General features: G+C 43.8%; 1 protein-coding gene across 2 annotated transcripts; it reads left to right on the plus strand.

Annotated features, from left to right (window-relative positions):
* The first annotated feature begins 4,285 nt into the window (after positions 1–4,285).
* PLEK2 (pleckstrin 2) lies at positions 4,286–15,153 on the plus strand. 2 transcript variants are annotated; one of them, XM_026095876.2, is made up of 9 exons: positions 4,287–4,467; positions 7,207–7,371; positions 8,429–8,610; positions 9,330–9,421; positions 9,752–9,939; positions 10,460–10,561; positions 11,749–11,832; positions 12,987–13,065; positions 14,162–15,153. In XM_026095876.2, the coding sequence occupies exons 1-9, from the start codon at positions 4,327–4,329 to the stop codon at positions 14,287–14,289; spliced, it is 1,161 nt and encodes a 386-aa protein (XP_025951661.2). In that variant the 5' UTR covers positions 4,287–4,326; the 3' UTR covers positions 14,290–15,153. The 2 variants fall into 2 exon arrangements, with proteins under 2 accessions (XP_064368549.1, XP_025951661.2); XM_064512479.1 differs by lacking the exon at positions 7,207–7,371 and having other exon boundaries at positions 4,286–4,467.
* Positions 15,154–15,633: the final 480 nt, after the last annotated feature.

A 15,633-nucleotide genomic window follows, 5' to 3' on the forward strand; every position in this document is an offset into this window, starting at 1 on the left:
CTTGATTATCAGAGAAGTTCACATGCACCCACCTTTTATTTTTCAAAGTTAAGTAACTTCCAATCTTTGTGGAATGCCAGAAAAAACCTGAGTGTGTCACCACAGAGTATGCAAACAAAAATCTTTTTTTATACGTTCTCAAGTTACTATCTTCTTAGAAGTTATGTGCCACAGCCCTGTCATGATTTGAAGTTTTGTTTCTAGCAGAAGCTCACTTCTGATAACTTCAGTTTGCCCGTTCACCGAAATAATGAATTGACTTCCATTGAATTTTGTCAATTCAATTGGCATGTATGTGGTACTCCGACAAAAGAAAAAAGGGGTTTAAAAATGAAAGTCTCCTGGTGACTTGAATGCCAAAATAATGCAGTAAGGCAAGGCACTGAAAATGAACGACTCTTGCTCTTTAAGTAAAGGATATAGCCAGGGTGATATGGTTGGTGTCGTCGCTAAGAGCTCTATCAGTAGGTTAATAGGTGAGCATCATTTCTGTTAGTAACTTAGACAACAGTTTGCTAAATGTGTACAGTAGCTACAGGAATTCTAGCTAGAGCCTCAACCTACTGATACATGCAGTTCTATGTCAATTTTGATGCATTAATCGTAAGGATCCCAGCCTGACTTTCATATCCCAAATTAATTTTGTAAGATTGACAGCTTGAAAACAGTTTTACTTACAACATCTGTTAAGGATTCATGCAGAAAAACAGATACTGGATCAGATCAAGCACACAGTCTGGGCTTCTGTCTCTCATTAGGGCTAACAGTGACTGCTAAAGAAAGTGTGCGCCCTGCTTTTTTGAGTTGTTTTGCTTGATTTTTTAATGGAGTGAAAATTCCCTGCTGTACTGCGATTCTGGCACTCATTTTTAGATGCAGGGAAATTAACATGTTTTTCTCTGTAGCAGAATCTGCACTTTGGATTTTTGATTTCTGACAGATTTTTTGTTCTAGAGTCTAGACAGATAACTATTTCCAAATACTGCCACTTTTCTATAGTTGATCTTAAAAATGCTTTTACATCATAGAGAACTCTTGAACCCTTACTATCTTTCACTTTTATCTAGAAATGTTTCATCACTTTTATTCTGATGTGGTTTATTTTCATCTTATTTCATCCCCAGTGTATTATAGGCACTAAATATTTAATGGTGTCCTACACTGCAGGGCAAAGTCCTAATGTTTTAAGCATCTAGTCTGAAAAAGCTGGATATACATAATCCCCCATGTGATGCTGCTTGCATGATTGTAGAGATGGGCATTATAGAGCATGCAACCGGAGTTGGTTTTTGGACCAGTTATTTTGATCAGCTGTTCTTGGTTTCTTGAAGGAGTAAACTGGAAGGTACCAGTAGTGTCTGTCAAGTCAGCTAGCTGAAATAGTGCAGGGCTTGCAGAGTGCAGGCTGTTGCCTGCCTTTCCTTTAATCCTGAATAATATTCTGTGGTCCTGAAGTTTACAGACAGCTCTTCCTGGCCATCCTGACGCAAATTCCGTATGCTTCATACTAAGTATTTTGGGGTCACCTTGAATGGAAGGCAAAAAAGAAGTTAATGCAGTATTTTTGTTAAAATGCCTTACCAACTTGTGGAAAGCACCACTTTAAGATGGATCTGAGGAAGCGGACAGTCCTCCTTTCAGTGATTTTTTTCACATCCCACAGAAGACTTCATAGCATTTTCTAGAGCTTGCTAGATCTGTGTGTTTGGGAATACATCACTTTTCAGTGGAGACACCTCAATGCCAGAACTCGCCTTCCCAGCACACGGGCTAGTCTGACAGCACAGATGTGTCGACTCTCTTTGCAATGACTTTTCCCACATCCTCTGTCTGAGTGAGATCCGCATGTACTTAATCCCAGGGGGCCATAAACATACAGGCAGTTTGTTAGCCTTGACTAACCTCTGCAGAAGGAGAAAGGAGAGGGGATTTGTGTGTGTGTGTGCATGCACATGCAGGCATGCTATACCTATCCAAAGCACTGAAGAAATAAGTGAAGGTTCTAGATTATAAGAAGTAGTCAGTACAAAAGCAATCATATTCCTGGGCTGTTTCTTTAATAAGCATCTTAGGCAACTTTTGCTTCCCCACTCACCAGCAGTTTGACAATGAAATTCTTCATTGCTAGTGGTAATTCTGCCAAGGCACATCTGTAAAATTGTGGGTGGTCTGCACCATGGAAAAAAGAGCTCACTCAGGTCTTCAGCAAGGACTGGTTATTGTGTAATTCTGAGATCACTGTCTGAGCAAGAGCCCCTGCAAGCTTCTGCCTGTCTTCACTAGCATGAAGTTATGTTACCCACCTTGTTATGCATTGCCTGCAGTAGCAAGTTGAACAATGCAAAGTCAAACCTCAAATTCCATATGATGGAGCGCTGTACTCTTGGAGTTGGTTATATAAAGAGCTCCTGTCTGGGACACAAGCACAGTAATCACATTTGGTGTACTTAGGGTCACTGTATTTTTTCTTGATGCAGCATTGCTAATGTCCTTGCTTACCTGCTCTTGTGATTATTCCAAATATTATTAGCTCTTTCCTGAAGTTTAGCATTGGTGGGGCACTGCTGGTATGCAGAGGGATGAGTTTAATTCTGATGTACGGAACACTTAGTGAGCTGAAATTACTTTATTTTCTTTTTCTACTGACTATATTGCTTTTTCCCCAAGATGCTGCTTCTGAGTGTGTACTTTTATTTATACGTACTTTTATGTGTATACACAGACAGATTGTTCTTCTAATTAAAAATATACACTCAGCCTGGTTCTTCATTTTAAGGCCACAATCATATAAACCTTTTTTTGTTACAAAAATTTCCTTTGATATCTTTGAAAATACTCACATACCTACAGCAACAAAATATTAAAACAACTTCTGTAGATGCTCTATTAAACTTACTGCACTCAATTTAGATGGACTGAAGAGGAAACATACCTGGTGCAATTTCTGCAGGTTGTTGTCATGTGGCTGCCTGCCGTTTCCGAAGTGGCCAAGGGAGTTCAGTAGGAGCTGTGTACTTACCGGCAGCATGGGTTGGCTGCTTTTGAAATCTCAACTAAAGTGCTTTCCCTTTATATAGCTATTGTTTTTTGTAACTTCAAAGTACAAACAGTGTTTGGTCACCCACTGTCTTTCTCACAATTCGTGCGGGATTTCTCTCTGCCTAGTCTCCAGTAGGTGGTTGTGTTTGAATACCTTCCTCAGTGCCTTCGTCTTCCTCCCTCCCCATTAAAAGTCAGAAAAATAATATAAAGATAAGTTTGTTTGTTCCTTTTCCTCAGTGCATGAAAGTGTCACCAGTAATTTGATCCAGTGTACAAAGACTGAGGAGAGATGCTTGAGTCAACTTGTCTCACCGAAGGACTCTGGACTCTTTGCATAGCAACAGGAGCTCTTGTTGATTTGTTATCTTCTACATCATGTTTCTTACCACAGTCTTTAGCTTTATCCACAAATAGCACCTTACTTCTGATACAAGTCAGGAAATGCTAACAGTACAGGCAAGGCTCTTCCTTCTGAACAGCAACTGTGACTGAAATGCTGTTGGCCATTACTGGCTTATTTCATGAAGACCTGTCAAAATGGATATATTATGGCTAAAGTTTCCAGAAATGAATGACTGCAATCAGGTTTCTACGCTTATACTCAGGCACAAAAAAGGCACTCTGTGTTTCACAGGTTCTCAGTAGTTCCAAGAAATCACCAGAGGGTGTTCACTGACCAAACTTTTCCTAAAAGCAGTAACAGCTGCTTTCATATGGATTTAGGTTCCTAAGTGTAAGTGTATTTGAGAATCTTGGCTTGTGTCTCCAGGGACCACTGAAAGTAGAGTGCGGTTTGGGGTGCTTTTGGGCCCCTTGGGTAAAATAAATTTCTAGCAAAAGAAAATATATTTTCAGGCTTGTAAATTTCTCCTTTTAATCATCCTACTTTACACTCGCAGTGTCCTGGTCTATAGTGCCCCATAAGGGCTGTTCACTGCAGGAGAAATTTTATGCTGTATAGTTGAACCGTCTGAAGTTTTGACAGATGCAGTTTTATAATTCTGCTTCCCCCTCCCATGCAATATACGTGTCTGATCTGATTTGTCATCATGTGGCTGCTCCTTATATCGGCTTACGCACCCAGTGGTGCTTTTTTACAATACTAAATTCTGTGTAATTCTTTTGAAATCCTTTCTAAACTTCCCTTGTTTTACTTCCCTGAGGGCAGGTGCTGTATCAGAGCCAGTTCAATGTTTAACTAATGTCTCATAACTAGGATGAAAGGGAGAAAAAATCCGGGAAGGGAGAGTACGTCACGGCTGAGGAGGAGGGTAGTGGAGGAAAATGCGCTTTCTTAAACTGCTCGTGTGCAGAGGGACAGGCTGCAAGGGCTCGGCACTTCGCGGGTGGCGTTCAGCTCCCGCCCGGCTGGCCACGATGCAGGAAGCAGGTGGGGTGCTGAAGGAGGGCTTCCTCGTCAAAAGGGTGAGTGCTCTTGGAGGGAGAAAAGCCACATTGCGTTGTTTCATTCCTGCGATTCTGCTCACGTATGGAAGCAGCTGCCGTGCGTGAGCTGGGGAGCTGGCGGAGCCGGGGCTCATGGCGAGGTGGTGCGTTGAGCTCAGGCTTTGGAAGGCTCCTGCCTGCCCTGCGGTAAGAAGATCGTGGAGGTCGCGAGGCTCTGAGCGGTGCCTGGGGGACACAGGCCGAGCTGCAGGAGTGGCAGGTGCTGACCACCCGCACCCTGATTTCCCTCTTCCAGTGTTTACCCGGAGAAAAGTGAACTAGCTAGCAGAATTAGTTAGTTATCAGAAAGGCAATAGGTGTGCACCCTAGGCCACACCTCTGCAAAGAGCACGTAAAAAAATACCTGGCAAAAGGCTATGTGGCACCGGTGGAAGTGGCCATGGGAGGATGGAGAGGGGGAAGGTGTTCTGACGGTCTCCTAAGATACTTTGTGCCTCCTTTAGGGGGGCCAGCTGAGCAGGGTTTCTCAGTGCATACGAGGGGGTGGGGAACAGGGTACCCTTTTTGTAGGGGATCAGAGCAATACTAAATGCAGAAATGTGGTTGCAATAACTTCCTTCTTCCATGCCCCTCACGCTCGTCTGTAAGAAATTTTCAGCCAAAACATGGAGAAAACAGCTGAAAGACAGCATCACAGATTTCAGCCTTTCCCACCACTTATCCCTTTCTAAACTTCCCTTATAGGACCAGGTTATAGCTGGGACTCAAAAGGGCAACTTAATTGGTGGCATAAACTGCTTTCAGTACCAAGACTCTGTCTTTTAATACCAACGACTAACTTCATGGTCTTTAGTTGCACTCAAAAAATGTTATTGAAAGGTTTGTTCAGAGCTTTACCACGCCTTGGGAAATGCTTTTTGACAGTATGTAGCAATGCTTCTGGTGCTAGCATGAAGGTAATCCTCCTCAGGAGCTCTCCTGGCAGGGCTCCCAGGTGGCCATTCGGGGGCCACGTGGAGCCAGGCTCTGCGCTGAGAACGGCCGTGGCCAGAGCTGGTCACTATGTTCCCTTCCTCCGGCGAGCAAAGCTGCCAGTGCCGGGAGGAAAGGCAGCAGGACTCTGTGGCTGTTGCATGACTACCGAGTTCAATAAGGGAAGACAAGGCACCCCGTCCATCGGAGGAACAGGGCGTCTGCACACTGGACTATAACTGCCAGGAGGCTGTACAACATCACCGAGAAATACACTTTAATAGGAAGGAGATAGAAAAGAAGACAGAGAAAGGAAACTGAAGGAGAAGGAAACAAGGCATCCACAGAAAACGACGAGGATGGGGTGCAATCAGATAAAAGGACACAGAGATGTGTTAAGCAGAAGACAGCAGAAGCAAGGAGAACATCTAAATGTGTTATAAGTAGCTGAATGTGTTGTAAGTATGAAGTGAACTGTACAAGAGACAGGAAAAGATAAAATATAAGATGCCACCTCCTGAAACAGAAGAAAACTCCAAAAAGGAAAGAAAAGAGCCATAACAGAGTGTATTGAGATGAAAAATGGCCAATGGCATTCACAGCAGGTGAAAAAGACAGTGAGGAAGATGAAGGGAAGAAGAGAATAAGACCAAGCTAGGTAAATTGTATTTAGTATAGACCAGAAGACATTAGATTTAAAGTGACCTGGATTTGATAAATTTAATGACCCCAACTTTTCTTGGAAATTGCTGCTTTTCCCCTTTACTCGCAGAGAATTAATGAGCTTTGATTCCTGCCACAACTGGACCTTGCATGTTCCTTTCTTCTAGCTGTCCCCACCCTCTTCCAGGTGTCGAAGCTGCCTGGGCCGAGCGCTTCACTCGCTGACTGTAATACTCCGTCATCTGTAGAAATGTAAGTCAGCTCCACTGCACCGCAACGCTGGACCTGACAGTGTAGGACAGGACTGGGCCTGTCGGTGCCAGCCCTCATTCAGCATGTTCTCCCGTACAGCTGGGCTAAAAACAGCTGGAGGCTGCCGCTATTCACAGAGGGGAAAAAAGAGTTTTTATTTGTATTCTGGTATAAGCCAGGAGGCATTTGACTGTTCACAGCTTTCCTTTAGCCTTTTGCAATTGGAGAGGGTATCTCCCCTACAGACAGAAAACAGTAGCACAGGGAGTTTTTTATTCCAGGAGATTGGAGGCAGCTTTGATAGAAATAAACCCCTAATCAGCAGTATGAGGGGAAGCAAGAAAAAGCCAAGCCACCCAACAAAGCGCTCTCAAGCCCACTTGGCACCTACAGTCACACCAAAATGACAGCGAATGAAACTAATGTGGAGATATCAGACACCACCCAGGGTCCACAGAGATAAGAAATTGTCTGCAGGAGATGCTGCTGAGATGATGACGCTCTCATGGATTTCGAGGTTTGCCTTGGTCCTGCCTGGCGCTGCCACCTGGTAGGTGCAGACCTAAATGACAGACTTTTAAGATCATTCACCCGAGCTTTTGCAAGAAAAACTTCTTGCCAGCAAAGATGATGTCCTGCTGGAGAAAGAGCACAGCATCTTTCTGTTCTTGCTGCATGATTTTATACTAATGTAACTTTGTTATTTTCTTACTGAAATGTGTATTTCAGAGAGCAGGGGACCACAATGACTCCTTAAGATCTTTTTCATCCAGGTTCCTATTTGTCTGTGGCATTTTCATGAAAAAGAAAACACGGTCGTTTCTCCAATGCTTGTGTTAAAAGCAGCTATGTGCATTTCTTCCCCTCTAGGGACATATTGTTCATAACTGGAAGGTGAGATGGTTCGTTCTGCTTCAAGATAAGCTGCTGTATTATAAACTTGAAGGAGGCAAGAAGGAGCCTTCTCCAAAGGGCAGGATCCTTTTGGATGGCTGCACTATTACTTGTCCGTGCCTGGAATATGAGAACAGACCGGTATGACTGGAGAAAGATATCCCTTCTCAGTGACACCCACTCTCTAATTTCTCCCTAGTCTTTTCCTCTTCTCCTACCTGCTTTGATTTCTGTGACCATATCACTAGGGTATGTTTTTCCAGGGTTGGGCCTAGCCAAAAGTGAGCTACCCTTAGCAGTGCAACCAGGCCTAGCCATGAATCCTCTCATGGTGTCTTTGCAAATCAGGGGCACGGCCATTAACAAAACACGCATGCAGAGGGGAGAATAAATGAAAATGCAGCAGCCCAGCCGTGTGCGGAGGGAGGGCATGAACAGCTCAGCAAAACCCCGAGGAGAAGGGGAAGAGAGCAGGAGAGAGGTTTCTACCTTGTCTTCCCTGGTGGTTGCCCTGAGCCCCAGCCATATCCACAGTGTGCTCCTGGGCTCGCAGCCAGGTCAGGCGCCTTTTTCCCTCTCCAGTGGGACTTTGCTGCTGTAGAAATTTTTTCAGCACGAGGGCTCTGCAGAGGAAAGTGCCTCCCGTGCTGCTCTGGTCACCGGCTGGTGGCAGCAATGCAAACTCCCCTGAACGGGGCCAGCAGGGAGATAACTCTGTGAACTGCTGACTATTTCAAGACTTCTCTTAGCAGAATGAGCCTAGTGAGAGTTTTTAGTTGTTGAGAAACTAGAGAAGATCTGGATGTGAAAAACTCCATTGTCGGTAGCAGACTCCTACGTAATCCAGTGTCTAGGCAGTCTGCTCTCTTGAGTACCACTGGCTCCATGCATGCAAACTGTGCTTGGAACTAAAAAAGCAAGGATTAGGAGAAAAAAAAAGAAAAGAAAAGAAAAGAAAAGAAAAGAAAAGAAAAGAAAAGAAAAGAAAAGAAAAGAAAAGAAAAGAAAAGAAAAGAAAAGAAAAGAAAAAGCAGAGTTGTGCCCAGCATCCTTCAGGCCAAGAACTGCTTGGTACTGCCCAGGTGGGATGGCATACCCTCCCCTCACTCGTCTCACTTGACTAGAGCTAAAAGAAGCAAAATGTGAATGGAGGGTATTAGTTAAATGTTGTGACTGCTTTGCACTTCTCTCTCTGCAGCTCCTTATTAAACTGAAGACAAAAACCAACACAGACTATTTCCTTGAGTGTTGCTCCAGAGAGGAGCGAGACTCCTGGGCTTTGGACATTACCGGAGCTATTCACGCTGGCCACCCAGTGCAGGTACAAGAGCTTCACAGAATGAAGAACTCTTTCAAACTGCTAGCGAATATTAGTCTCCAGTAAGTGTAAATGCCTTCTCCTTCTGCTATTGCTGTAGTCCACAAAGCGCCCAAGCTGGAGGGTGGGGAGGCTCGAGGGGAGCTCCTCTCTGCCCAGATCCACTCCCTCATGGCCAGAAGGGCTGCTCAGTCCTGCGTTTTGCCTGGGTGCAGGAATGCACTTTTTCCTGACCATCGTTTTGCTCCGGGTACACGGTTCTGCACAGGCTCCGCACGGCTGGCCTGAGGCCGTCCTAGTCCTGCTGCAGAAGTGTTCCCATTGGGGCAATGCATCGTCTTGGAAGGTGTAACATCAAGGAAAGACTCGTAGATGACTTTGTTAATGATGTGTTGGTGAGCTGTCAAAGCTGACTGATAGCCAAAATCTGGGCAAGGATTTCAGGGCACGTGATGCTAAACAAGAGGAAACTGAGAACTGACTAAGAAAATTGATGTGAATTTAATTTGTTTTGAGAAGATGATAAATGGAAGCTGACTATAGCTTGGGTGGAGCGCTTTAAAATGAGACATGCTTAGTAAGGCATCTTGTTTAGTGCTCTGCACTGGGAGAATGCAGTTTTCCTATACCATACTTAGGAGGAAGCTTCAGGCGAGTATCAAGGCTGTCTCCTGGCTTTATGTCAGTAACCACTAGGACATCCCAGGTGCTGAGAGAGGTACATGACAGTCTCTGCCTGTCTTTCCCTTCGGGTAACACTCTTCTCCATTCTCTTTTACAGCCATATAGTGGACAAAATGCATGACAGCAGCACTGGAATTAAGCTGACCCCCAACATGGAGCAAGGCAACAGATACAAAGAGACCTTTTCAGGTACGTGTGCTGCAGACAAGAGCTTCCTCGCGTCCAGTGTGCCATGTTGCAGTGAAAAGGGAGCTATCGCGTTGTCTTCATGGTGGGATTGATTGTGGCACAGTGGAAAGTACTGATGCAGCCAAGCTCTCCAATGCCATTCTGTCTTGCCCTATGGATGTATGCAAGCACATATAGGGCCCCCACACTTCTGGCCAAACTTGTACCTCATTGACAGTCTATTTTATGGTGCCAAAAAGTTTCAGCAAAAGAAGGCCTGTGCGGTAGGAGACCAGCTGTCTCGCCATGGAAGAGCATGTCGTCTTGGTCTGAGCTGCCTTCTCCCTGCAGGTTCTGCACTGGTGGACTGGCTGATCTCCAGCAGCTTTGCTGTGTCACGGTTCGAGGCCGTCACCTTGGCCTCCATGCTGATGGAGGAGAACTTCATCAAGCCCGTGGGAGCCCGCAGCATTGAGGCCACGCGCTACAGCGACCTGTCGGAGCAGTTCCTCGACGACTCCACCGCACTGTACATGTTTGTAAGTGATGCGGCTGCCAACGGACGCACCTCCTCTGCCCTTTGTCCCTTGATTTTCAGCAGCGGTAAAGGGGACACACGCACAGCAGGCACCAAAAGGCAAAGCAGGCAGGCGGTGAAAAAAAACACGAAAGAAGCAGCTCTGGGCTTTTAATAGTAATAAGGCTTGTATTTTTGTTGGAGACAAAAAACTACATGGATATGGAGGGATCTCCAGGTTAGGTAATCAAGTACAAAAAGGGGTGCAGCGCTCAGCACTGCTGTGTCTGCATTTAACGGGGACCATGCTGTGGTTCTACTAAAAGTCAAGGCCACAGTGCATGTGTAGGTTTTATGGCTGTAATTCATTGCTTGTAAATCTCAGAACTGCTGACCTGGGCAGCAGGGTTACAGAGTAGTATTCATTCAGGAAAAAAATGAGCTAAAAACAGCTCCATGGAAGACAAAATACAGTAGAACTTTGTACTTAGAAGTGTGTTTAGATTTTCTAAAAGTGCAACTATCTTCTTCCCCATTTGCAGGCTGAGAGCTATAAGAAAAAGAACAGTTCCAAGGAAGACCTGCAGTTTAATATCAGTGAATTAAGTGGCACAATTGTGAAACAAGGCTATTTAGTGAAACAGGTAAATACAGTCTTTGAACTTTCCTTGTGAAACAAGAAATATGACAGCTGTTACGGCTGCATGGAGAATAAACATGGGTTATAGGAGCATTGCTGAAAAATTATGGCCAACAGAGAGAACTTTCTTGTCAGCTTTGCTATCAGATATAATGTAGTGAAGAGTATCTAGTCATAAAGTGAACTATGGAGCTTGCTGCTGCAGCATTATTAATGGGATATATACCATATATGTTGAGGGTATACTGAAATATATAAAATAATGTCAAAAGCAAGGGTCCCATTCAAACTCAAAATCCCACCAGAGTTGTTATATTTACCCCCAAGCAGATGCACTGTTCTGCTCTGTCCTAACCCATCGGGGTAATGTAAGCAGCTAGGATGTTCAGCCACGCCACAGCTGAATTTCAAAGCTGAATGGATTCACTTTGGCATGAAGCAGACATTAACCGGTGGGCAGTCACTCATATACACATAGATGCTCTGGTGGGGGGGAGTCCTGTTGTCTTTGAGTGTAATTACCTGTTAGTGGGTAATTGTTTGCAGGATCCCACCCGCAGTCTGCAACACTTCATTTCTAAAATGAGCATCAGTTGCAACATTACAAAGCCAAACCCAGGCCCCTGCAGCAGGCAACCCCACCTTATTGCACCCCTGCATTTTTTTCCTAGAGCTTTGAACCATGAGCTGCGTTTTTGGTGTTGCTCAAGCTCTTCCTCATCCCCAGCCTGGAGTCCAGACCTCCGCCAGGGGATGCTTTCAGGGCCCTGACACAGGCTTGATGTGTGCCCTGCACATTAGCACCTGCCAGGGAAAGAGTAAAGAGACACAAAAGCACCCATCACCTCTTAATGCCCTCAGAGCATGCAGGGCATATCTTTTTAATCCAAGCCCTGTATTTAATCTGAAGTTAGGAGGAGGAATCACATATATATTTGCTTGTTCCTTTCACTCCCCTTTCTTGGTACTCAGCACAAGAAAGGGAGAGAGTGAAAAATTATCGGTGTATGATAAAGGATGTTAAGAAGAAAATCCTGGGAGTTGTAAAGATGTCAGAAAAGATTTTTCCCTGTTGGCTCCAAATCCTCTAATTTTTGTACCTATGTAGGCTTCCCCTACAGCCTGCGGGAAAATGGCCATTGCAGCAGGAGGTATTTACTGGTGGTAACTTTTAATTCTTCTATGTTACAGGGGCACAAAAGGAAAAATTGGAAGGTGAGGAGATTTGTTTTGAGAGCTGATCCTGCTTTCTTGCACTACTACGACCCCACAAAGGTATGTGAGTGGGGAGTTGGCCTCCTCAAAAACCCTTCTACGGAATAATGATAATAATAATAATAATAATAATAATAATACACAATTATGCTGTAAATGTTGTTTCTCTCACCTAAATCTCCTTTTGGGTTCCTCTGCCCATTCCTGGGGAACAGGACCTCTCTGGCCTTACCCTGGGAGGTTGTCCCTGTGTGATTTGTCTCTCCTAGTGTCTTCCAGCCTGTGTTTTCCCCACTGAGACTCTTTTACTATAGCTGTGGGGCAGTGATCTCCTTGAGATTACTCTTGCTGTGTCCACACAGCAGGGGACCACGCTCCTGCAGGGATTCTTGCTGGTCTGTGGTCTTTTGGGGCCATTATCTCACCTCTTGGGGGCTGTACTGCTACTGGGATTTTCTACTTTCTTATTCCAATGCTGAATAGGTCTTCCTTGATCCCAAAGTGTTTATAAGAATTTGTAGTACTCAGCTCTAAACCTGCTCAAGGAATATTAGAATTTATCTTCCTGGATATAAACATCAATGAGAGTGAGCCAGACGGGCACGTGGAGCCATCAGGCCCAGACGCACAGGGTACCACGAACCCCACCAGGTCACTAAGTGGAACATGTATAGGAGTGCTGCATGTGACTTTGCAAGAAAAGGCAAACAGCAGAACAGTGAAAACAGCTCGTAGAGCTGGTTCGTTTTTTCTTGCTGATTTCTTTGTAGGTCTTTTTGTATTACAACTCTCCCTTGTAATGCTGTAAACTCAAACTGCAGAGCCTGGCGATCAGACAAGGGAGCTAACCTGCTAGTGAAAATGGTCAGATTTTTCCCACACAGACTCAGGGAAAAGTGGTAAGCTAAAAACTGGGAGAAGCTTTTTTTTAAAAAAAAATATGTTATTGATAAAACAGTACAGAGGTTTTACGTATATAATTTTTATACTACCATTGTTCTTTTAATTGATCTCTACCATTCCCAGCCCCAAAGAAATCTCTGAGACTGAGGGAAAATAATAATTTAGTTGCATGTCCTGACTTCTCCTGTGACTTGGATGTTTTAGATCCAGAAAGATTGGCATTACCTCTCCACTTTTGTAAAAATAAATGGTCTGCCCTAGAAAATAATTCTGATTTTTCCAGATAAGCCTCATTTCCATTTTATTTGCAGGAAGAAAACAGGCCAGTAGGTGGATTTTCTCTTCGTGGCTGTCTTGTCTCAGCTCTGGAGGACAATGGAGTCCCAACGGGTAAGCATGAGCCTTCAGACTTTCCTGCATACAAATATACTCTCTAGCAGTACAGTTTTTGGGGGTGGGATTGCATGTGTGCACAAGTGGGCTGGCCTTTCCTTTCACGTGGCAAGCAAGGGAGGAGGCAGGTCATTGAAAAGCCCCATACTGTTGGGCTGTCCCATACCAGATAGGAATTTTTAGAGTTATTTCTGCATATCTTGAGTGTTCCCCTTTTTATGGGCCTTTCTCAGTCAGATGACCTCTGAGACTGTCTCAAGACATTGATTAATATTACAGAGTTAATAGTCAAAGAGGAAATGTCTTGGTTTTGGATGTTGTTGAACCTAATGCCCAGAGGCATCCCCTGATGCCATCCCTTTTTGTCTGTTCTCTCTACTTATGCCAATACCTTTTTGGTTTTGATCTGCTACAATCCAAATATAGGAGAGACTTAAAAACAACAGTACAAAAACCAGTTCTGCTAGTATATGTGCTTGGCTTAACACTTGTCTGGAACCTCAGCCTCACAAATAAGTGTTTTTGCTGTTAAAGTAATCAATTTTGTTATAGTAAGCACAATGTGTTGATCTTGAATAAGGAGCATCTTTCTGAAGACGTCTTTTAAGAGTTGGTTTCCTTTTCCTCTTCCTAAGCAATACATTTCCCCACAAAAGACACAGCCTGAAAAAGATATGGGAGTGGGGGTAGAGGGGGGAGAGAGATGACACAGCAATACGCAGTACAGCTCCCTGCTAGAGCAGCCTGAAGATGGGCAGGAGCCAGTCTAATCTACCGCAGGAACTGGTAAGGAGTTCATCTCTCCGTTGTATGACTCCAGTAAGATTCACGATCTAAATAGCACATGTTTTGCATACGGTGCATAACACACAGTAGTTCATCTAGTCTCTGAGAGGTGTGTCTATACTATGTCTTTATAATGCAGAAGGGGAATCAAAGACGCAGTGATTTTAGATGTCTTATCCATAATGAAACAGATATAGATCTAATCCCTTTCTTTCACTACATTAAAATTCTTCCCTACGAAGCTTTGTTTCTGCTGAAAAGCAGTCCTCTGTGCACTCTCCTCATCTGTCACACTTTTTCTCTGCAGGAGTGAAGGGGAATGTGCAAGGCAACCTTTTCAAAATCATCACCAAAAATGACATCCATTATTATATCCAGGCCAGCTCCAAAGCAGAGCGAGCACAATGGATTGAGGCAATCAAACCACTGACATGAACAAGATGGACTCCATGCCAAATAGCAAGTCACATTTGTGACCAGGTTTCCTGCTCTCTTTGTCTGGGAGTGTTGTTCTTCCCTTAGATTTTTTTGATATTTGTATTACCACAGCACAGAAGTCATGTAAATCCAGAATAAAAATTCACCACCAAGAATTTATCATCTAACCAAGAGACAAGCAATGACAGGTTGATATAGACAAATGAGGCTTTACAAGGAAACAATGAGATAGAATATTCCAAGATGGAAGCGAATATCCTTTTGTACAAGTATTAGCGGGCAGATCCAGATTGTGCTTTAACCTAAAGCAGAAATGTCTTTTCCATTTCCTCTTTATAAAGGGGCTCATAAACTAATGAGTCTGGGCTGACTGACTCAAGGTATGTGAACTGGGTCAGAGCTATGAAAGCTTCTGGTTTCTGGGGCTGCCTTTCTTCATGTACCATGAAAGCACCTTGTGCTAGCCAGTTTAGTTGCTAAGATAATCACTATTGTGAAACAAACCACAGGTCTGTCTGTCCATCCATCTGCTCTAGTATTTGGTTGTCTGTCATGCTAGAAAAGATCAGAGAGTCCTCCACTCCGATATCTAGTTTCTTCTTGTACTGGTAATGGCTCATAGCATTACGTGACCCTGAGTGCTGCTATATCAGATCAGACCAGTGGTAGTTATTCCAGACAATGGCTGGTGCTGAATATATTGGAACAAATCACTCAGCCATGAAAGCAAGACTTTTCCTTCTGATTAGCACTGTAAACCCATTCATGTGGTGCACCATGGGGACTGAGAGTTCTAATAGCAGTTCTGCCTATTGCTGTTTCTATTTTAAACCATTAAACTTTCATTGTTTTTCTAGTAAACTTGACTCTGATATTATATTATTATTATTAGATGTTATAAAAGTTCAGTGCATTTGAATCTCCTATGCTCTTTTGAGATAATTTTTCTCAGAGGATAGTTTGGGGTATGTGAAAATAATGGTTTCATATACTCTAAACTTAGATTAGTATGGAAACTCAGACATCTCACACAGTGCCAGAGAATAGAATGGAATTTAGTGAGATGATTAAAACGCCTTACCAGACTGCCCATTTTTTCATAAAATTCCTCATGTTATCTGAGTACCTGTATCTGACAGCCAACCTTTGCAGAGTCTCTAGAAGAGGCCCTCTGAAACCAGTATGCTATATATCTTCCCTGAAAATCACAGAGAAATTTGATAGCCCCCTACCCACAGAACGATTTCATTGCAGATTTATTGTCCTCCAAGTTCTGTACTGAACAAAAAGCCTCTATATCTAGAGATTTTCCCCTTTTTCCTGTTTTATAACCAAACAATT

Source organism: Dromaius novaehollandiae, chromosome 5 (genome assembly GCF_036370855.1).
Source record: "Dromaius novaehollandiae isolate bDroNov1 chromosome 5, bDroNov1.hap1, whole genome shotgun sequence".
In the NCBI taxonomy this organism is placed as follows: domain Eukaryota; kingdom Metazoa; phylum Chordata; class Aves; order Casuariiformes; family Dromaiidae; genus Dromaius; species Dromaius novaehollandiae.